The sequence below is a fragment of the Saccostrea echinata genome, unplaced genomic scaffold (genome assembly GCF_033153115.1).
Source record: "Saccostrea echinata isolate AGI-Se365-2 ecotype Australia unplaced genomic scaffold, CSIRO_AGI_Sech_v1 ptg000010l, whole genome shotgun sequence".
Classification (NCBI taxonomy): Eukaryota; Metazoa; Mollusca; class Bivalvia; order Ostreida; family Ostreidae; genus Saccostrea; species Saccostrea echinata.
This window is the reverse complement of record NW_026889759.1, coordinates 1,383,204-1,406,501: the sequence shown is the minus strand read 5'-3', so window position 1 is coordinate 1,406,501 and position 23,298 is coordinate 1,383,204. Positions and strand designations below refer to the sequence as shown.

General features: G+C 33.9%; 1 protein-coding gene across 4 annotated transcripts; it reads left to right on the top strand.

Moving 5' to 3' along the window:
* The first annotated feature begins 7,746 nt into the window (after positions 1 to 7,746).
* LOC133184112 (protein trunk-like) lies at positions 7,747 to 22,648 on the top strand. 4 transcript variants are annotated; one of them, XM_061318969.1, is made up of 3 exons: positions 7,747 to 7,793; positions 19,233 to 19,630; positions 21,203 to 22,648. In XM_061318969.1, exons 2-3 carry the CDS (start codon positions 19,547 to 19,549, stop codon positions 22,070 to 22,072), a joined length of 954 nt encoding a protein of 317 aa, XP_061174953.1. In that variant the 5' UTR covers positions 7,747 to 7,793; positions 19,233 to 19,546; the 3' UTR covers positions 22,073 to 22,648. The 4 variants fall into 4 exon arrangements, with proteins under 4 accessions (XP_061174953.1, XP_061174951.1, XP_061174950.1 ...); XM_061318967.1 differs by lacking the exon at positions 7,747 to 7,793 and adding an exon at positions 7,908 to 7,944; XM_061318966.1 differs by lacking the exon at positions 7,747 to 7,793 and adding an exon at positions 17,479 to 17,835.
* Positions 22,649 to 23,298: the final 650 nt, after the last annotated feature.

Genomic DNA, 23,298 nt, shown 5'->3' with positions numbered 1-23,298 from the left:
CAGATATTCTATTCCCTCTTTAAGAACTTATGAATTAATTAGTGAGAAATTAAAATAAATATGAATTACAAACACCTTTCATTGCGCATGAAAGAACAAAGACATTTGTAATCAAACGTCCTTTTTACATCATAGAAACAAGGGTCTTTTCGCATTAAGGAAACGACACTTCCTTTTGCCGAGTATGTTTTATTCAAATTTGAATAAAAACTGATTTTGCTGACATTTGAGCATTAAATGTCCATTGTGTAAAAACAATGACAGATTTCAATAAATTATCCAGTTAAAAATCATCTTCATATATTAGATGACCTCTCTGCGATAGATTGCTGATTAGAATTAAAAACAGCCAATGGGTTTTGTAATGTTGTCCTTCCACATTGTCAACTTAACCCTCATACTGAGTTAATCTTTACGTTACTGTTAGATTTGCACCAAAAAGCTTTGAAAACTTGTTTGTGTTTGCGCTCAGAATAGAGCTTTAGCCTCTTTGGGTGTCGGCAGTCATTTGTCCGTTTGTTTACCACTGGACTGAGCCCCGGGGATCAACATATGAACACCATCAGTGATTACAAAGCCTGCTCTAGTACAAACTAACGGCCAGATTAAGTAAAATACCAGTTTTATCTCCGTCCGCCGCGCTTATCTGCTCTGTTTTACGTTATCCTTGCTCTCTTCCGCGGGACATCCAACCGTAAGGCCTAGTCAATCTGACCACAAAAATTTTGGTGTTCTATAAATACTTTCATAATGTCTACAAATAATTCACAAAGATTCTACACACAAGAGGGTGGTTAAAATACACACCCTTTTTTTTTTTTTTTTTTTTTTTTTTTTTTATAAATGATTGAAATCCGAATAACAGCGTGACATTCATGATTCATTATCTTTTTTTTTAACAATATTTTAAGCTTCTTTGAAATGTAACTTATACTCCAATATTTCAACATGTCAATCAACAAATGTCATAAATAGATCACCTTTACATCCAGTCATTTTTACTGCCGTCAACCAATAAACCTCTGTTAATCAATAAATTCCTGTCTTTCAAGTCAAGCATATAGACTTCCGTTTGACGATTATCATACCGGGTTTCCCCCAAATATTTTTGCGCTTGAGAAATCTTTTCTTGCTTTTCAAGTAATAATCTTTGAGGAAAAAAAATTAAGCAATCAAATTTCACATGGGCCCTTCTTCGAAAAATCCTTTGCACAATCTTTTGTCAAAAAGTCACACTTTTCTTCTTATTTGATCATCTCTACAGTGTGCATTTTACATATATAATGATCAATAATACCAGGTATTCTAATCTTATGGGGTCTAAACACTAATGTAAGAAATCTGAGATGCCGGCTGATGAATTCATGACAGCTCAAACCATGTCTTTACTGTTCGTATTTGAGACATAACACTGTAATTATTCGGTAATTGATGGTTTACGTTCAATCAAATTTATGGCCACTTTGACACGATGCACCCGATTTAAACCTGCTAAAAATTACCCCCTTAGTTCACTGCCACATGATTTTTAACATTGAGTATCTATATATAGTGATGTATTATGCATACTTTGAATATATATATATATATATATATATATATATATATATATATATATATATATATATATATATATATATATATATATATATATATATATATATACACACACACAAGTATAATGCAATAGTGTCCCCAGGTGCTTTTATTTTTATTGAATTATTTTTATTCATTTTATTTATTTGTTTATTTATTTATTAATAAAATGCAAATGCCCCGCAATCCCTTTCCGACTCGTTGTTCTTCGACAATATATTCTCGATTTTAAATCATTTGATAAAAGACGCCAAAATTTAATTGCACAATATATATTTTCTTTAGAGGGGGTTGTTCTAATTTCTGTATATGGCATGTCGAAACAAATGTTATAATTGTTAATGCCTTTAATTCAATTAATAGCCCCCCCCCCCTCCATTGGCAGGTGCAGAGAATCCTGAGACTTTGAAAATGTAAGAAATTGTTCAGATCTGTCTTCAAATATCAAACACCTTATTTTGAAATTATCGTCCTTGCTAAAATCATCGAGAAAGACAATAATGTACATGTATAGAACAACATATTCACTGTTATTTAATTTGGATTAAAACGGCTATTACATTGATGTAGATAATAAATATCTAACAAAAAGGACGAAAACTACCACATTGCAAAAAAGTAAAGAAAATAAAACAAAACAAACAAACAAAAATAATTTTAAAAATATTTAAAACATAGCGTCATTTGAAAACACCTAATGAAGTCGTGTTTGGAAACCTTATACTTGTCGCATTTGAATTTTTAGTTGAACATATCGACTAATTACTCACGAAGACTTCCTTGAAAGGTAACAATATTCGTGTTTAACGGCAATACACATCGAAATAAATCCAATTTCTGTTCTTCATAACGTAAGCGTGGGTAGCGGATGCTAGCATTTAATTAAAGTGACATGAAATAATTATTTTTCCATTTAAAAAAGAGGTAAATGCACGTATGGAATATTCAACCCTGACTGAACTTTAATGAGACAGACCGACATTACTGTCCTCCCTGAAACACAATAATAGTGAATGCCTTTATTGAAGACACTGCGACATTATCGGAAGGTCAAAGGGTGGATTTTTGCCAGCAACTTCCTGCACATACTGGCCTGGATCAGGAAAGTTGCAGAATGTTATATCCAGTTTCTATTCCACTAATTTTTAGCTCGCCTTACCCAAAGGGTCAAGCATCCTTGGGTAAAGGGGATGCAAGTTTGTTTAAGTGAAGGAATACGCCCTCTATCAAGGAGAGATAATTAAGAATTATAATGAAAAGGAAACCCAGCAGGAATATGATAAGTGATATTTATATGCAAGCATCTTCACATAGTGCAGATTTAAATTTGTTAAAATCTTGGCCCCGGGGGTAGAGTGGGGCCAAAATAGGATATCAAAGTTTTACATAGGAACTTATGGGGGGGGGGGGGAGTGGTGTAAATTCTTTTTATTAACAGTAGGGCAATGTTTAGTGATATTAGATGCAAACACTCACATGTAGTGCAGATTTAAGATTGTTCAAATAATGGCTCCTGGGGGTAAGGTAATCAATGTTTTCTTCAAATAATAAATCCCGGGGTTAGAGTAAGACTAAAATCAGAATCAAGAAAAGTTTAATCCAGCGTCATCGATATCAAAAGAAATTGAGACTGGACTTGAATTTATGCTTTATATTTTTTCTCTAAGCATAGATATAGTCAGTGCTTTTTAAAACAGTTATAACACAGAGAAATAGAAACATAAGTGAGTAAAAAATTTGAATCATTGTGACAAGTTTAAAAAATAAACTTTTAAAGTGTAGCACCACCTTTGCACTTTAAGGTAATACAAAACAGATATGCTAAATTTTTCAATGAATTCAAATTGTTAGAAACTTTGATATTTTGTTCTAAGATATAAAATTTCTTTTTATGTTTAACATGGAAGAAATTGAACTAGACATTTTTTTTTTTTACAGAGTAGGTAAATACATGTCGTAGTTTATATCTTCCCTTCTAAGATAATTGATTGTTGACATTAGAGTGAAGTTATTCTTTTCTCTGGCGTGTTTAGAAGAAATGACTTAAATTTATTTCTTACAAATATATATATAAGCTGCAATGGTTTCTGTAATGGTTTGTTTGTTTGTTGTTTAACGTCCCTCTCGAGAATTTTTCACTCATATGGAGAAGCCACCACTTGCCGGTGTTAGAGCTGTAAATTTTGTCCTATGCTCGGCACTTACGGCCATTGAGCAGTGAGGGGTCTTTTTCGTGCCAACACCTACTGCGACACGGGACCTCGGTTTATACGGTCTCATCCGAAGGACCGGTCTCCACGTCCCACAGTGGGATTCGAACCCGCGACGTAAGGATCAACTCCTTACCTCGCGACTCTAGAGCAGACGCTCTAACCACTGCGCCACGCGGGCGACTTTTCTGTAATGGTGAATCGCCGTGAGTGTGTTTGTGCGCGTTCGTGTTTAGAATTGTGGATTGTATTCATGTCAAGATATCCATGATGGTCACTGTCGGGTTTGCCATGTTAATGTAGTGTTTAACTGGGTTTTTTTTAATAAGATATCGGTTTTGTAATAGTGTGCACTGGTGATCCATCAGATGAGGAGTTGATCAATCAGAAGACGACACCTTCCTTATCGCTTCCATCGCATAGCTTTCATTAACATTTTAATAATATGCAAAATTTGCTAAAGATATTGTTGTAATGTTGTTAAAAGGTGTTCTTAAATGGGCAGACTTTTTTGCAATTAAAGGTGTATATAAGGTTGTTTGCTCTATGTATGATTCATTTGAGAAACATATTGGTAATCGTGATACAAATTCTGACTGTGCACTATAGACTTCTAGTGATTGTTTAAAATCCATCATCATATAGGAGACACGGTGTTTCTCTAATAATGACCGAGTACTCGATGCACTAAAGATTAGATCATCCTTGTACCGAATCACCATGACGAAGATGTATAGAAATCAGCATTTTAAAACTTTAGTAAAGTCACTTGAAACATTGCAATCGCCTATAGTCAGTTATTTTGAAATCGTTTGTTTGAAAGCCCGGCAAAGTCATACTTAAAATTGCAATCACCTTCAAGTGTGTAAACCATCAAAAACTTGCCACTGAAAATGTTGAAGCTAAATGCTAAATCATTTAGTGCTCATATAACCTTGAGTTTTATGTATGATATGATAGACATAGATCCTCCTATTGTAATATATGCAAGGGAATAATACAAATTCTCAGATTAGATGGTTGAGAAGAACATTTCATATAATATATACATATAATATATACAATAAATATATCACCTTACCATAATTTGTCACATAATACGCGATAACTATCTTTAAGAAGAATGCAATGGCCCGGGTTTAAATCGGCAGTGAGATTGAGGTCGGACTCTTTCGATCGCAGCCCTCGTACACTAAAACACATCTGTTCAACGCAACAGCGAACAGAAAAGTATTCGTTATCAGTCCAATCTCTGCATAGTGTAGAGTTTCATAGTGGTGATTATTTGAAAAATAATCAGTCTGAGTATTGGGTGGTAAGTTCAGACTTTACCAAACAATAAAATACTAAATGTGTAATCAGTTTCCTAAACGATATCTCTTTCATTTTGTTTACTGGAATTCAGTATTAAGGAATGGGAAAGAAACATTATAAACAGGTGAAGCGATGCTATGGTTGAAAAAAAAATGTGTTGACGTAAATACCCAACATTATTTTGATGTTTTTTTCATTATGTTCTTATTTGAAGAAAACACATTCAACAATAGAAAGATAAAAAATGAAACTTCTTTAAATGTATGCATTACATATTCTAGTATGTAATAGTGAACCCGCCAATGCATTTGAAATAAGATATAATATTGACAAAAGCAATGATAGCTTCCGAAGAATATACTCAGGGCATATAGGTAATACAACATGTAAAATACGACCTACGAATATTTTCGAGAGAAGAGAAATTGTATTTTTTTCCAGTTTGAAACACAACACCATAAAATCTCACGCGAGGACGAAATCCACACCCCTGCAAATTCTGTACCAGATAAGTATTACTGCTATCTAAAGTATTGAAACTAAGGATCCAAAGCATTGTGTTTCCAGCATACTTATCTTCCTATCCATGATACCAATTGTCAAACTTCCACCCGATTGATTCCTATATTTGGTTTCGTGCAGTTGTCACCCTTTCTAGGTTCTATGGTCACCTGACAGCCGATTTTGTCCGCTATTTTACGCATTGTAATAGGGATCTAACAGAGAAAGAGAACGTTTCTGCTATATCATCGTCTTATTTACCGCGTCCGGCCAAGGGCTATATGTACATTTCTATCTCAACGGGTTGTATTAAAGAAGACTCGTTTGTAATTAATGTCTGGGGTCTTATATCTGGGGTCTATTGTAAAGAACATGGATAATCCACAGGTTTCAGCGCTCTTTTTGTCCGGAGGTTACCTAAAGCAAGCTCTCATTCTTGACATTTTTTCCGTTGATCAATGTCGAGCATACACAAATTCTGTTTAGAATATTTAGCTTTGCTGCAGAGAAATTTTTACTCAATGATGCTAAATGTTTATGATGAATAGAAGTTAGTCATCTAAAAAGTTCTTCATAAAACACATTTTCCGAATTTTAGTTTTTAAGATGGTGAATGGAGAATAACCATTAAAATATTTGTGGGAGAATTAGAATATGTTCTTAAACATGTATCAACAGATGAGTAAGAGTAATTTTTACATCAGGCAATTCTTAAATTGAACTGTGTCTACAAATAGGAACTGAAAAAAAAATGACCTGCAAAAATAAAAGATGATCAATATATACATGCATATACATCACACCATCATCCTTTGAGAAATAAATTTTATTTTTTCAATAAATACTTTTAGTGCTAAGGAAAACAGCATTCAAATTAAGCAATTTCACTGCTGTTGAGCGAGAAATGACTTGGCAAAAGTCGAGAACAAAAAAAAAAAAAAAAAAAAAACCATCCAGCGGGTCCTTTGATAGATAAAAGGTGAAGAGAGAATAGGTAGGTACGTGTAATGATTTGTAAATATACACATTCCATTTCTTTGTTATTACTCCGGAATCTTAGGCTTCTTCAACAAAGTTGAAAAGGAATTAACAAGATCAAAGTCCTTTATTAGGATATATATTAAATTCAAAACCTTAGAGTGATGATTAGCATGACTTGTAAAATTATTGAGAATTTGACATTCTCCGACTGTGTACATGTAAAACCAGGGCTTTTCATTGGATGGAAGAAGTGGGTATATAATTAAAGAAATTGGGGTTCTAGAGTTATTTTTTGTCTTTTTTAAAGTTTGCACAAGCTAACTTGTAATACAGATACGTACACATTTAAGCTCTGAGTAAACAGGCCCATAGCAGGATAATAAAAGGAAACTAAATGTTAACTAACGCCCTATTTGTAGATAAGATTCAATTATAAATAAGCTGTTTCAGTCTTTCCATCAAGTGTAATGTTGTCATTGAATGATCATCAAATATTTCAAGAAAGCTAACAGATGTGGAATTTGTATAGTGTTACAAAATATTTTCAGGACCCACTGTGCATAGAGTGTTCTCGACAATTACGGTATATCGTACCTCAAGACATCTAGCTACTTATAAAAAGGGAGTTGAACGTTGTTTATATTTAGATTTCACACTGTAATTGATCCATATTATCAATATGCAAACACGATTACTTTGATGAAAAGAATTCTGTAAACGGATTTATCAACTTCGCACCGATACAGTCCTAGAGCTGCTTAAATCAACATTAGCAAAATAGCTACGTCCTAAAGGACCTTATGTTTTAGGTTATCTTCAACAAAAACCAGTACAAATTCGGAATTTGACCGAAAAAAAGCAATAGCTAAAATCTGGCCAATGTTATATTAGAGCGATTTAATGTGGTAGAAATATTTTCAAAATACTGAAAATAATGGTCGTATATTTTTTCAGTTCCACAATTTATACAGATTAAGGATGTCTTTTAAACTAGTCCAATATAGGTCAGAGTCGCTTGTCATTCAAATGTCTTTTTGTGCAATGTTGGATCAGCGTGATTCGACGGATGTGAAAGGCTGAAATATTTCTATTCAGACTGTTTACCTGAGATTAAAAATGATATGTCCTTCGTCGTGAAATAGGGGAAATTTATATTTAAAAATTACATGATGTAATATACAAATACACCAGGTAAGAAAAGTGAATTTCATTTAGAAAATTTAAAACTAGAATAGTGCATGTTTAAATTTTGATTTTTATCAATAACTTTGTTTTAAAGGTTACTGTGTGTTTCTAATTTATCAGAAAAACGGGAAAAATTGACGAAAGGATTACTAGAAACGTAAGTATATCTACGTCTTATTACGATGGATATAGCTTCTTTATGAACCCTTAGAGCTCATATACGCTGACACTAATTCGTTCTATATTCGAAAAGATGGTATATTTTTGCACTTTTATTAATCCAGTATTATTACTGTAACTTTCGTTTGTTCTATTTAAGGCAAACTGTAAACAAGATGAAACGTAGAAAAAATGAGAGAGAGAGAGAGAGAGGAGGTTCCTTTTATCATATCATGCGAGAAACAAATGCATGCAAATATTTCTTCAGATTTTATAATCAAATTACATTTCCAAACTAGTTGAACTACTTGAAGGGGTTATGCAAGTTATGTAGTGGTTTCAAGTTGCATTTTAATGTGTGCATACTTGTGCAGGTAGACGGCAGAAGTGTTTCAATACGTTATGTTTAAGCATTTGACATTATGTTATCTCTTCAAGTTAGAAAAAATGCTGCCTTACCGAGTTCAAAATTGTGTACATTGCATTAAATGCTATGTCGAATCTCCCGAAACTCCTACATCTCTGCCTTTGATCTTTGATTTAGATATTAAACAAGGTACAATTTGCAAGTGTTAGTGCTAAATGTAATTTCTCCCAAGCACAAATCACATGGACAAAAGCCCTTATAGCCCCAGGTTCGACCTTACCATAGTGTCGTTTGCTGATTTTTTTTTTTTTTTTTTTTAAATTTAAATATATTTGAATTGAAAAAAAGTAAACTACACTAGTATTTCATTAAAATTATAAATGTTAAATAAGAAAATCGAAAGATGATCTAAGAAGCTCAGGTGAAATTAATTTGCAAAATTAGGACTAGACAGCCATATATATTGACTTGCAACATGATGTCTTCTTGACCTGCGAGCAAGTGTCTGGGACCTACCTTGGTGCACTGGTCAACTCTGTTAACTCTACCAGGTGTTTTGTTAAAACTTGTTCAATACAAATTAGCATTCAACTATTTTTATGTACACTATTTACATCTATTTTTCTTTAATACTTTTGTTTCGAGTAAAATTTATGAGAGTATACTCCTCCCTAAATCGAAGTAAGAATATTCTTTTTATTTTTTGTTTATTTTTTTCCTATGAATTCTGTGGATATATGTCGCTTAATAAAGCAATATTTGACTGAAAGACAATAATGGTCTGAAATAGGATATTTCTTTGTGACAGGTTCAATATTGATTGACAGATTAACATTTATAAATTTTAGACTGATATGCTTATTGTAGAAATATATTGGACTGTTTCTCCTCCAATAGGAAATATCCACAGTTCAGAATAGCAAAGGATCCAGTTGGTATTTCTTCAATCCAATATCAGAACCTTCTGAGAGATATTTCCGTATAATCTCTTGCTGTTCTTTGTCAGACCTCTGACTTAAGATAGATGTTGATCATCTACAGAAAAGTTTTATGCAGTATCGTGCTGCATTAATAGTATGTCTGTGCCCTTAATGCTTGACATTGCACCGCGAGGCCAGATATCACAAGTATGTCAATTTTCAGATTTAGTACCAACAGCGCGCTCATGGCGTAAACAGTAATGGTAACAGACAGGGGGGGATTGTCGATTTAATAACTATTGCCCAGTTTGTACAACTTTAGGTAAATGTTTTATTGTATGTGGACCTCTCGAAGGGAAAAAAGTTCTGTCAGCTCACAAGCGACAGTCTGTGAAGTAAATAGTCTTTTAAAGCGTGGAATGATCGTTCTGATAACGAGTAGAGCCTTATACACAGAGAGACCTGCTTTTGATACGGAATGCTTGGAATTCTGTACTTTTTTAAGTGTCAAGATGATCCGAGTTATTATTGGTTTATATGCACGAAATCTAATATTCTATTTGGGACCCGATATGATTTCAATTTATTTCTGTCAAAATTGTATGGGGTGTTGACTGTGGCGCACTGTGAACTTGATGCCAAATGGGTGGACCCCTTTAGATACAAGTAAATAGTGTATACAATTTCAGAAGCTCAGTCGTTCCTCGACCATCAACCGCTTGTACTGAAGCGAGGGGTTCGCTTTCGTTCCCTTATAACGTCTTATTTCTCTAATGTTCTCCAATCTCAATATTCTTCGTAAAGTAATTTGCAGTTTCCTACGAAACTATACTTTTGAATTTAATTTTGTAGTGTGAATGGTATATCAAGAACTCGCAAAATGTGGTTAGAGAAAAAAAAATAAAGCAGTATGAAAGCCTACAACTTTATCTAGCGTGTATCTATCTTTATATAAAAAGAATGGCACGTATGTTCCAATCAATAATCACATCGTCCTTCGACGAGAGGTTCTTTGACATCACATAAAAAGCAAGCCGAGTGACTGATGACACGGGTCAGAATTTGGTCCCTATCGAGACTTGATTATGCAATCCGCGAGATTCCTTGCCTGACATGCATTTCCCTTACCTGTTTAATTTCATATGCGTATTTTGTGCCAATAAGTATGAACAAACAATTTTTTGATGAAAAGAAAAACATTTTTAATGTTAATTGCCAAAGACAACACAGATGTCATAAAGTTAAAATGAAAATGATGACGGGAAAAGGCGACGGTTTTTGATATTTGATGTGAATTGAATTTCACATTCCTAGACTCTTTAAAGCGGAAGAGGATAGTAGGTTAAATCGGGGGTCTTCGTTTGATCCCCTAGAGCGAAATTTCACAGCAGGTGATTTTTTAGTGGATTACTTTCAGTTTTAGGTATTTTACGTCACTGTAAACAACCTCCATATATCGTGCAACAAAATTAAACAAACACCTGTGAATCCTTAGAAATCTCTGCGATTTTTCTTTTTGTAAAATTTGAAAATTTATAAAACTTCTTTAAAAAAATTATACACAAAAGAGCTGTAAAATTAAATTCTTAAAGCCGTATATCCAAAAAACAGCTTAGTGAATTTGCTGCAATGATTTAAGAATGAATAAAGCATGTGCCAGAAACACCTTGTGACTTTTTAATTTAATAACAACTGTATCAAAGATTATAGATGTTAAAGTATCCATTTAGGTGAACAGAATTTAAAGGCGAATCAAATGCAAAATTTCCCGTAAAGGAAATTGTAGTGCTAGTTTATTATTTTTAGGATTGTATTTATTTATATAATCATGAACCCTTGTAATAAGATTTGCAGCGGTCAAGTTTAACCTGTGGTTGTCGCGTGTATTTTATTAGGTATATGCTAAATACCCCCTAGACATCCATCTTGTGACAATAATTGAACGTTGTTTGTTTTGTCTGTTATTTGTTATATTGGTAACTTGTAATAATATTTTTCTGTCCTTCAGAGAATAATGCTACATAAGGTAGAGGGTATACTACCGAGATATTGCTGTAATGTGAAGGCTCTCCTCGGATTTGTCAACAAGTTATGGTCATTCCTATTCCGTGCAAAATTCCTTCCTTCCTCCCCACAACTTTTTTATTCAATGTAGATTATTTTTATTCAATCTAGATTAAAGGAAATATATTTGAAGTATTTCCTTTCTGTTCGCACTTTAACCAAATTTTTTGCGTACAGGTCTGACATTGCATTAAGAATAAGAATGGTAACTTTAGGCTAGTTACGTCCTATCTGTATTCTGTTATCAATTAAGTTTGGCGCTGTATACTATAAGAATGGTAACATTTAGGCTGGTTACGTCTTATCTGTATTCCGTTATTAATTAAGTTTGGCGCTGTATACCATAAGAATGGTAACATTTAGGCTGGTAACGTACTATCTGCATTCTGTTATTAATTAGGTTTGGCGCTGTATACCATAAGAATGGTAACATTTAGGCTGGTTACGTCTTATCTGTATTCTGTTATTAATTAGGTTTGGCGCTGTATACCATAAGAATGGTGACATTTAGGCTGGTTACGTTCTATCTGCATTCTGTTATTAATTAGGTTTGGCGCTGTATACCATAAGAATGGTAACATTTAGGCTGGTCTCGTTCTATCTGCATTCTGTTATTAATTAGGTTTGGCGCTGTATACCATAAGAATGGTAACATTTAGGCTGGTCTCGTTCTATCTGTATTCTGTTTTGGGATTTGGTGCTGTATAACATAAGAATGGTAACATTAAACTGGTCACGTGCTATCTGTATTCTGTTATTAATTAGGTTTGGCGCTGTACATGTATAACAAAAGAAAGGTAACATTTAGGCTGGTTACGTCTTAACCGTATTCTGTTATTAGGTTTGGCGCTGTATAGCATAAAAATGGTAACTTTTAAACTGGTTACGAGGTAGCGTTAGGATAATAACTTTTGGGCTGGTTTGGCTTTGATATCCCTGACCAGATCTGACACTGCATCAATTTTCTCCCTCTCTTCGTAAATATACTAAATTTAGCATAAATCATATTTAAACGCCTCTTGCGCTGCGTTTTGTCCACTGATTCAAATTCACGTGTATGTAAATGTATGATTAAATCAAAAAGATGTGATTACGCTAATCAGTTGATGAGGGAGATTAAATTGCGCTCAGTTTTGATTGAGTTTATATATATATTTGTGTGTGTGTGTGTGTTTACAATATATTACGATAATGGGACAATTTCGACAAGAAACGGTGCAATGCTCTCTAAACTGATACAAAAAAGTAACATGAAAGCAAAATTTATTATATATAACAAAACAAAGATAAAAATTTAATCCAACATAAAACATCTCTCCTCAAAATCCTGCTACTTAACCCAAGACCATGAACACCGGAAATAGGGTCATTATGTTCTCTGGGGATGAATTCTTGGTTAGGGGTAGATGTACCTGCGCTGTGTCAGGTGTGACATTCCGGAATTCGTGTATGTTACTTTACTTGAGATCTGACTGAGCACATGCAACCCGTTTAATTTTCTCCATCAAGCTTGTGTTCTGCCCACAAAGCGAAATACCTCTATCGTATCTTTATAACATTCTGTGTCGCGCATTTGAATATAAATATGACTTTCAAGGGCATATTTGTAAAAAGTCGGTGGCCTTAAGAGACATAAATCAAGATATTCACTAATGACTGTATAAATGTTTAATTAATTTTTTCAAGATTTGAAACTATACACAATGCCTGCCTTAAAATTTAGAGTTATGTGAATCTCGTTAACATTGCGCATGACAATTATGTGTGTCTTTGAGGACCGAATAAAACTGGAAAACCACAAACCAGAATTACACTTTGTGAATAAATTGACCATTTAATTCTTTAAATTATTTTAATGCACATTTGTAAAGCATCATGAATCTAAAAAGGATCGGGATGGTGGAAGGACCCCCTACATCCATCACTTATGTACAGGCACAAATAAACATACCACCTAGCATCATCCCTTGTTACGCAATGGTAACACTGTTCGTTGTTACCTATGCACCATTACAGGTGTGTTTACCGACCGCTCATTTGTTTGTCTGCTGGATCTTTTCATTGTCGTTTGAATTATTTCTTAATGTTTCCGAAGGTATGTGCAAAGCACGTCGTCCCAAACATCTGGAGGCACATATCTATTCAAGTAGTTCAAATATTATTAGATATACAAATAAAAAAAAATATGCATCGTATCAACATAGAAGAAATAAACAAGACAAGAGAAAATGCCTTCATGTTTTCCTCACTCAAGAACTCTTAAATTTAATTAGTTTATCGAAACTTCTAAAATGCATGTTTCATACTTACAACCAAAGGTGTTGGAAGGGAATCTTGACTATGTTATATGAAAATTGATAAAAAAAATTCGCCATGAATTAGGTCTTGAAAGATGTACCAGCGGCTTATCAATGAAAGCGTTACACAGGGTCATGGGAAATATTTCTAAATTGGACACACGAGTTAAAAATATTAGACCTGCACGACAAGAACATTTGTAGTACTGAATTTGCTGGTTTGCATGCTCTTACGTAACTTTATATAACTTCCCCTGACAGCTAACGATTTAAATTGCGTGATAAAACGCTACTTATGAATGATAAACTGACAACATTTCAACTCAAATTAAGCTAATGAATTCTAACTAAAATTATATTTTGTGGTTTGGAAAATACAGATGTTGGTTGATAATTAAACAAAAAGAATTATGAGATTTGACAAAGAGTCAAATGATGAAAGTGTTTAAAAGCAAATTTGACGTCAGTTTGGGCATAGGTCACCTCGAACCTCAACGAGCGTATTTAGGTTAATTTTTAAGAGCGTGATCAGATAAATTTTGTTTGCAGTTTGTTCTCCTTGGGCCAATATATGTCAAAATTGATAGTTTACGGCTTTATTTGGTAAGGTAAGATGTTCTTGCACTTGTAAAGTGACAAACATTGTAAAAGCCCGGTTCCTTGCGCGGTTTTTGTGAGTAGTGCGTTAGGTTCGTGGAGGCCGTTGAAGGTATGCTGTATGTGCCCAGAAGTACTTCTGTCAAAGGAATTGTTTTTTATTTGGCTTTGAAGTAAGAGTGTTAGGACCAAAATTGGCTTGGATTGAGAGAGTTTAGTGATTTGTTGTGTCTGGATATTCCAGCCGTCTTTTACTGTATGACAGGTATCTTATTCTACACATTAAAAACTTAACACTGAATCGAACTCTCTACGGATAAAGCTAGTCTAAACTCTTACTATGAAGGCTGCACTTTGAAGTTTCTAAGGAAATTATCTATGTTTCTGAAAACTTTCAAAAAAAATTATCAATTATTTTAAATGTGTAGGAAAGGTATATGGTGGTGGTGATGGGGGAATAATGGACATGAACTGACTTTCTTTCGGATGGAGACCTTGTTTAAAAGTGTTTATAAAATTAAATCTGATGTCAGATATGCTCTGTCGTGATTTGTACCTTAAAATATGTTTGAAGCTATTTCTTTGATTTCCAGTACATATATTGGAATTTAAATGTCAAGCAAGTTGTATTTTGGAAATTCTGAACATGATAGGTGTATTTTATTTTCCTTAAATATTTAATTGTAGGCAAACACTTGACTGAGTGTTTAATTTTTTTTAAGTTTTCAACAAAACATGGGAATGTAAGAAAAGAGAATATATTTGTAAAGCACTCAAGAAGGACTCAATAAAAAAGCGTTTATTAGTGTAAATTTCTATAATTATACGGTGCTTGAGTATTGTACACAAGTAGGTGTATATGAAAATAAGATGATCTGAAGTAAAACACGCGCATCTTGAACACCTGTCCAAAATAATTGCCAAGGCTCCAATGGAGAATGACACTGATTTCCGAAAATTGGTGAAAAATTCAATTTAATGTTAATTTATAGTCATAGAAGTTTTTACATACAATTCATATGCATAATGTTTAATCAAAAAAATTAGAGAACTTGCCGTCATCTTACCACGAATAGTTGCAGATTTAAATCATTGAGAATTTCATTCTTTTCGCAGATACATGATAAAATGTTTTGTTTCTATAAACAAGATAAATGTTGTTTTGACTTTGTAAACAGACACGTGGGGTCAAATGGACAAAGCCAAGGGGGGTATAATATAGGAAGTAAGGTCGAATATTTAACAATGGAAGAAACCATGAGGGGTCTATAAGACAACTATATATGTTATCTGTTGCGTGGTGATGTATCGGTTCTCTGTTTTACGTTTTATAGATATCTAACACTGTAACAATTAGTCTCATTTGTATTCAGATTATCTAGTTAACACGTTTGAGGAATGGGGAAACACTCCAGTAATTTATCAAACTCGGAAAACGGCCACAAGCCTTATAGGTACTTCCGTTAGAAAGAGAGAGAGAGAGAGACTCGCATTTTCTCAGTAAAGTTTAGAAATAGCTTAAAATGTCGATAAAACAAGTTCCTGTCATGAATTTACCGACAGTCGTGACGATGCTTTCCTAAATGTTAACATTGAAATGATAAGAATGCTATTTTCTTCAATTAAAATTCATAAATTCAGAGAGCCACCCGTAAAGTTGCCCATTCTCTGCAAGTTGGCGTTATGAGACAGATAGGGGGAAAGTTATTACTAAGATCAGTAAAAATGCCTCAAATATTTACCAAAAAAATGACAGTAGACAAAGACTGTGACCCGCTGGTGGTTTTAACATCACGATCATATCATGTATTTTAAAAGACAGATAAACATTGTAATAAAATTTGTCCTAACAATAAACCTAACCATTTACATAATCACTAAGAATGCAAAGCATATGTAATACTATGTTAAAGTTTCAAACTTTTCTATTAATATTCATAATGTCTTTAAGTACATTTATAAACTTCCCAAAAAGCTTTGTCAACATTTACTGACAAATGATTAATGAAGTTATTCTTTCTCTCAGTTTACTAAACTAGAGAGCCCTCCGTTTTCAACTTTGATAAGAGTTGAAAACCTTGACTTACTCACAATAAACGTGCATTTTAATGGGATTAGCACAGGCTTACGATGATCTGGATTAAAGAGTAAAAAGTTAACCATGGAAGGCGATGTTTAGAGTAAATAACTTCCCTTTTGACAAGTTTTATTCTCACAGAAAGTTCACCAGACACTGGAATTGGTATTTTTGGTGAATCTATCGTCTGAGTATCGGATTATTTTTTGTAAAAAGACAACAATACCCTCAATCCGTAAAGAAAATTAACACGAAAAACAATTGACAGATGACAAAAGTGGGCGGGCTAATTCCGCCAGGCTATTAATTGGATTACAACGCTAGGGAAATGGAAGAATAGTCCCAGCGTCTTAGTTTACGCGAAATAAACGCCCAAATAAGCACATATTTCATGCTTGTTAGAGTAGATATCTTGGATGCGCGTAGCTGACATTTTTTAAAAGTCGTAAATAACAGACTGTCGGCTTTTGATTCAATACTGATGGTTTGTTGGGGTCTTTCTAATTCTCTCCATTTCTATATTGTCCATTTTGGACCTACGGACAGTTGTAACTGTAAACCTCATTTTTTAGTGTCCCGAACACTGTCAGAAAACCCCTCATGACCTTCCACTTTTGTGAGGTAAAACGCAAGGAAATATTTCCTTCAAATTCTTCATACATTTTTGCTTGCGAAAAATTCCTTTGTGTGAAAGTTAAATTGTGAATAATTCCCCATATGATTTTTAAAGAGGGTTAAAATTATTGGTGATAAGACCATCTACTCAAAATATGTCTAGGGTTTTAAAGTTCAATATCTGATCTGCTATAATGATTCTAAATGGGCTGATTATTGTGAGCTTGTATATTACCAAACATTTACTTCATATCAGAAACTAACATATAATCATCTCTACGAATGTTTTAATCTTTTAAATCTTCATACAGTGAATTTAAAATTTTGAAAACATACAGGATTATGCTTGGTAAAGCATCTGTTGTAGATATAATTTGAAATAGAAACTGGTCCTATGGAAATATACAACACAAATATTGACACAGCTTATGACTGTACTTTAAAAAAAAATCAAATGTAATTACTCATAAAAGTGAATAAAGATTTATGAAACAAATATTTTAAAGATGAATTAATTTTTCTTTAACCCGGAAGGATCATTTTCTTTTGTAAATTCCTTTGGTTGTAGTCAAAAGTGAATTAAAAAATATCATGTATCGATATTTAAAAAAGGAATAAGTTGCGGTTTTCATGGCTTTCGTATAATCCCCATATATATATTTATCAGGGTTGGTATTAAAGTGGTCTTCGCTTTACGGTCCTATACACAGGTATGAATAGTCTAGGTGAAGCGCGGATGTGTGAATAAGTTGAGTTTCGTTAGATGCTAGCAGAAGGGTTTAAAGCATTCGCTGTGACAGTCGACTGAAACTTCACTCCTTGTTGATGTACAATAATCAAGCATTTCTTCCAAACAAAGTGAATGATTAATTTTTCTAGTCTTGGGATTTTTATAAATTAAGTTTTTAGAACAAACGGAATTTAATATAGAGTGGATTACTTCTGTTGGAAGGTAAGTTACGTCGACTCGTACTCAACATGATAACAAAATCTTAATACTTTTCTGAGTGGAAGATAAATCGGGCATCTTGATACCAATATTACCCAAACAATTTGATTTTGTGTTTGCATTTCTATAGACAGGATTAATATGCTACCCCAAGAAACTATTTAGATCGATTTTCTTCCATTTAAGGTTCATTTTGATTACAATTCAATCGCATACATGCAGATGTCGAACTTCAACATGGATAGAAGCACCGCAGATATCTATGTCTAAGTGACACAGACTTATGCAATTGACAAGATGACAAAATATTTTTGCAAATATTAAAAAGAAATGTCAACCCGTGTTTGTATGTTTAATCTACCCTCGAGTTTAATTTATACTTGCACATAAATCTACGAGGTCAGGTAATCTTTTCACAAAATGTGAATATTTGAAATAGTTCACACACGGTTACCGCCTATAAGGCAAGCTTAGCATTTTCTGGTTTCAAACGATAGTGAAGAACGTTGTTTGCACTTTATATGAGCTCCTGTAATTTTAACACAATTAAAAATGTAGCCCAAATTATTCCACATTAGGTTGCGATCGGAAGACGAACATAAAGATATTATAAATACTTTCAAATTAGCTAGCTCTGTAACGATGGGAAACTCGTGATCGACAACTTTTATTTATATTTCGATAAAACGTCTCTCTTTTTTGGACGCCTTTAGAAAAGCGTACTGTAGTCTGCATTGTACTTTTTCTTGTTTGTAGTACATCATCGCATACCCTTCCTTAAATAGAAACTGTGTGCTAATAAAGGCACTAAAACAAATACTTGTTGGAGGGGTTGAAACCAAACTCGCATCTCTAGGCGTTTGAAAACCGGTACACGAAAAGGGTTTGTATTTTGTAAATAAAATATTTTAGACCTTTGTCACGGTTGGAAATCGTGGGTTTACGCTATGCTTGCGTAAATGTTCTAAAATAGAAAGTTGTGCATGTTTGGCATTACATATTTCAACTTCACAGAAGAGTCGATTGCTTTTAGTTAAGATATTGAAAGTGTTATCTGTTTTTGTAATGCATCGTTTACTTTTATTAACATTGCATTAAGTGGGAAACTATTTGATAAATGAACACACGATCACACAACGTGTGGAAGTATTATAAGTCTTGATACGCATGATAGTCATGCGGAATAATTTTCGCTCAAAATTTTAAAGATATTTTTAAGAATTACACGGACTCCTTCGTTTCCATTGTGTTTATGTTCAGTTGTATCATCCAAATGCCTTAGAATTTGGGCGGAGTATCGGTAAGGCGGTACATCGATTTAAAGTATTAAAGAGATCATTATGAAATGTTCAGGAATATTATTGACTGTTGATCTATGTGATGTTCATTTCTCTTTGCAGCGGACCAGAAGCAGTGCCCGTACAAACCAGCGTGGGTGTTCGGTATAATATGGTCCTTCAGTGATCATCGCTAAGACGGTGTAGGTCCAGACACTTCTGAGAAAAGGCCCTGCGTTTGCATTCATTTGGATGATGAGGACGTTATTTTCACTTTATATATAAAGTTCATTGGAAGTAAATATCATTCTTTAGTGCCTGCCGTGAGGATTGGGTTAATAACTATTGTTCTTGTGTATATAACCAGTCTCTGTGATGGCCAGATTAAGGCGTGGTTGCCCGCGTCCAAGGCCGCTCCATTGTGCCGCGTTGCTGAGATGATTTCATTAACAAGAGAGAGACAAACTCCTTATTACTGTTCCAATGACCGTGAAATGGTTGCTTCTCCGACTGTGCTAAAGGTACTGTCTTTCTGCTCAACGTTCACTTTATTTTTCTAATGCTTGTTTATATATAAATACTTTTGAAAAATATATTCCCTTTGTAGACACCTTTAGGATTTTCTGTATATTCTTTTCAGAATTAAAGGATGTAAGGCCTGTATATTCTAGTTTGGTTGCAGTATATTGTGAAATCGTTTTCTTGGGCTGTGAAATTTAAAAAATTCAAAACTTTGATCATTAAATACCTTTTAAAGATAGTTTGACAAATCAGGGAAATACCAGACTATGTTACACGTGTAAGAATTGGCAGGTACATCAGCCGGTGCTTAGTACCACATGGCATTTATAATTTTCTTGTCACCCATTTTATGAGACCCTCCCCAGAAGCCCCCTCTTTATAATTGATAGTTCCTCCTAATTGTCCCATGCATGTAGTGCAGAAATATATATAAGGACTTATCAAACTTTATTTTAAACCTTATCAAAGAACCATGCTCTTTCCTTTAGAATTAATTTGACCATAAATTGGCCGGTGTAATTGAACACGGATTATAAACAAATGCACGTCTAATACTTGCCAACATCTGCAAGTTTTTGCCTTTCTATTGAAGGGGTTTGTGACTTTGGAAATACAGCCCCCATCTGATGAATTTTGAATCTAATTTAACACCCTTATTTTATTGTTGGCTTTATTTATTTTCAACTTCAGTTTTAAAAGACTTGAGAATATTTTTAGGCAATTAGTTATACGTACATCTTTTTTTTAAAAAATACATTCTCTAAATGAAAAAAGTTTATCGATATTTTTTTCTTGAATTATTCTTTGACCTTATGATCCTTGAACATATGATTTGTTTTTCGTTTTATTTCCTATCATACATAATAAAAAAAAACTCCTTCGGCTAAAATTAAAGACTCTTTTAATTTCAATATATTTATGTTCTTCGGCTAAAATTAAAGACTATTTTAATTTCAATATATTTATGTTAACAATTTTAAAACAGTTCAGTTTTCTATGTCCGTTGTGGAGATTTTGGTTTGTTTTACGTAAGGTGATAGTGAAAACCCGGGTCGGGCCGCTGGTCACACTTGTTGCCTGGTTAACGACGGGTAGAAAAACAACATTCTTTGAACCATTGTGCTGCTCTGCTTGTTTGTTAGGTTTTGAGATGAAAAAATGTAAATTTGAAAAAGAGCCGAATCATCGCTATGGCTGGGTATTATAGCAATTTTTCAAATATTTTACAGTAGAATACTTTTGTAAAGAATATTTAATGCTTTTGGCAACTTGCAATAAATAAAGACAGTGTACTTTGTATGGTTTATTTTCTTATTTAACAATGCATAAGTAGATGAAGTGATTTGGAGAGGACTTAAATGCAGGGCAAGTAGTTTACCTGTGGGCCCGGCATTCTTCTCTCAGCATGAGGAATTTCATGATGATGTGGAAGATGAATTGTGAGATAATACTTGGGGTCTCGGCTGGGGGAATACCTGTTTATTCTTAACTTTCAACCCAGCTTATTAATCATGTGATATAATGAAAAATAAATATTGCTTTTTCTTATGTATTTTTAAATTATTTTCCAGGTACAAAGCAAGTATAACACTTTTCACCTTCTTTTGTGTGTCCTAACGATGATATCGTGTGCCAACGCTTTTCCTAGTCCAATCGTCAAACAAGATAACAACAGGACTGTTGTCATGTTTCGCAATCAGATCTGCAAACCTGTAGACCCGCAGCATTTGACTCAGAGAATGGGGGAATTCTTTGACACCTCTAAAATGGCCTTGGACGAGGCCACAGTCAAACGAAGTATAGATGACGATCTATTACAAAGTGATGATCCTAATGTGAACGATGATGGATTATACTCAGACGACGATTCTGACGAAGAGGAAGAATCTAGTAATAAAAAACAAGCAAGTAGTGATAAAAATAGTTACATTCATAAATACAGCGAGGATCCTAATCACCCGAACTATCCCGAGTCGATGCAGTTCATGCGGCGGAAAAGGGATACGAACAATTTCCAAAGTGTTGACGAATTCAAATCACATTATCAGTTATTAATGGAATCAAAAGCCAAGAGAAAACAATTTAAACGATTCATTAGGAAATCAAAAAAATTAAAACAGAAAAAGAGATTGCCGTGGACTTGCAAAACAAAGAAGGTGTGGTTGAAAATGGAGGATGGATATTTTCCAAGGTATATACGGTCGGCGCAGTGTAAATCTAAAAAGTGTTTTTTCAATTACTATGAGTGTATTCCAAAGAAATATACCGTAACGATTCTTAAACGAGATCCGACTAACTGTAATCCCGTTCCAAGTTATGGACTTGACACAACTTATGAGGAACGATGGTTCTTTGATAAGTACCACGTGACCGTGTTCTGTGAATGTGGAGTTGGTTCCGGTCGGCGGAGGGGCAAAGGCGGCAGAAAGCCACGGTCGTGAAAGCTAGCTTTAATGTGCATTCCACGTGCCAACATTCCGAAGGACCATCGTACCCGACTGTGATATTTGATGCACTCGGTTCCCGAAAGAAATCCAAATTTTAAAATATTTGACATTAACACTTCATTATTGTGCAATTTTTCTTATTGGATATAGTGTATGTGAATGTTGTATGTTTCGTATTTATTATTCAGTATCGTGAGATCCTGCCAAACAAGGACAGTCCACACACAATTTCACACACTTCGAAATCCAGAAACGTGAAATACACGTGATTCAAAACCATGTCAATTGTGTTCATATACGATGTGGCCAGTGTGACGCAAAAAGGCGCATTTTGACACCTTTTAAGAAAAAAAACTATTTGTGTTGGTTAATGTTGTTCTTGAATAACAAAATCAAAGATATGAGGAAATGTTCGAATGAACAATGAACTTTGCATTGAGCCATGTATAAAGTAAACGAACGTGACACCAACACTTGAAGTGCAGGGAATAATGTATATTAATATAATTGTTAAATCTATTTAAATTATTTGTTGTATTTATAAAATAATACAAAATAACAAAACCTCAACCTCCGTTTGTTTTGATAAGAAAATCCTGTCTGAAGGATATTTTAACAAGGATTTTTTGCACATTTATAATTCTGATGGTGTCTTTTACAAAGTGAGGCAAGTCAAACTCACATTAACACTCCGATGTCTCCTGATAATGTACATACTTCTTAGGACACTGTCCTATGTTAATTCTGGTGACAAAGATTCATATCGTATTGCCAAACAATCAGGTGCCTGTATGACTTTCAGCCTGGCTTACTTTGTGAACTCCGTTTTTCTCAGGAATGTGCTCCCTACCACCCAAGGTCATTGTACATGGTCTTATTAATGATGATAAATATGACAGAAACCATTCGCGTGTCCAGGCTTACTGCCACTGTGGTAAGAACAGCCATTAAAGTGTCAGCTGCATTTGGTATCACCCGCAATGCATTCAAAGAGAGAGAACTCTATTTTTTTAAACAAGTCAAAAACTGAACTTGCATATATTTTTTTTTATCCAGGTAGAACTATATAGATCTGTTTCAAATGCATATCTTAGGCTCATACTTTTGTTTTTGGGATAGTGTTACATAACATGCATGTACACACACGAAAAAAAAATCTTGGTCATAAATCACGTCTGGCATCCCGTGGATATGCATAGTTGAATAAGGTATTCTAAAAT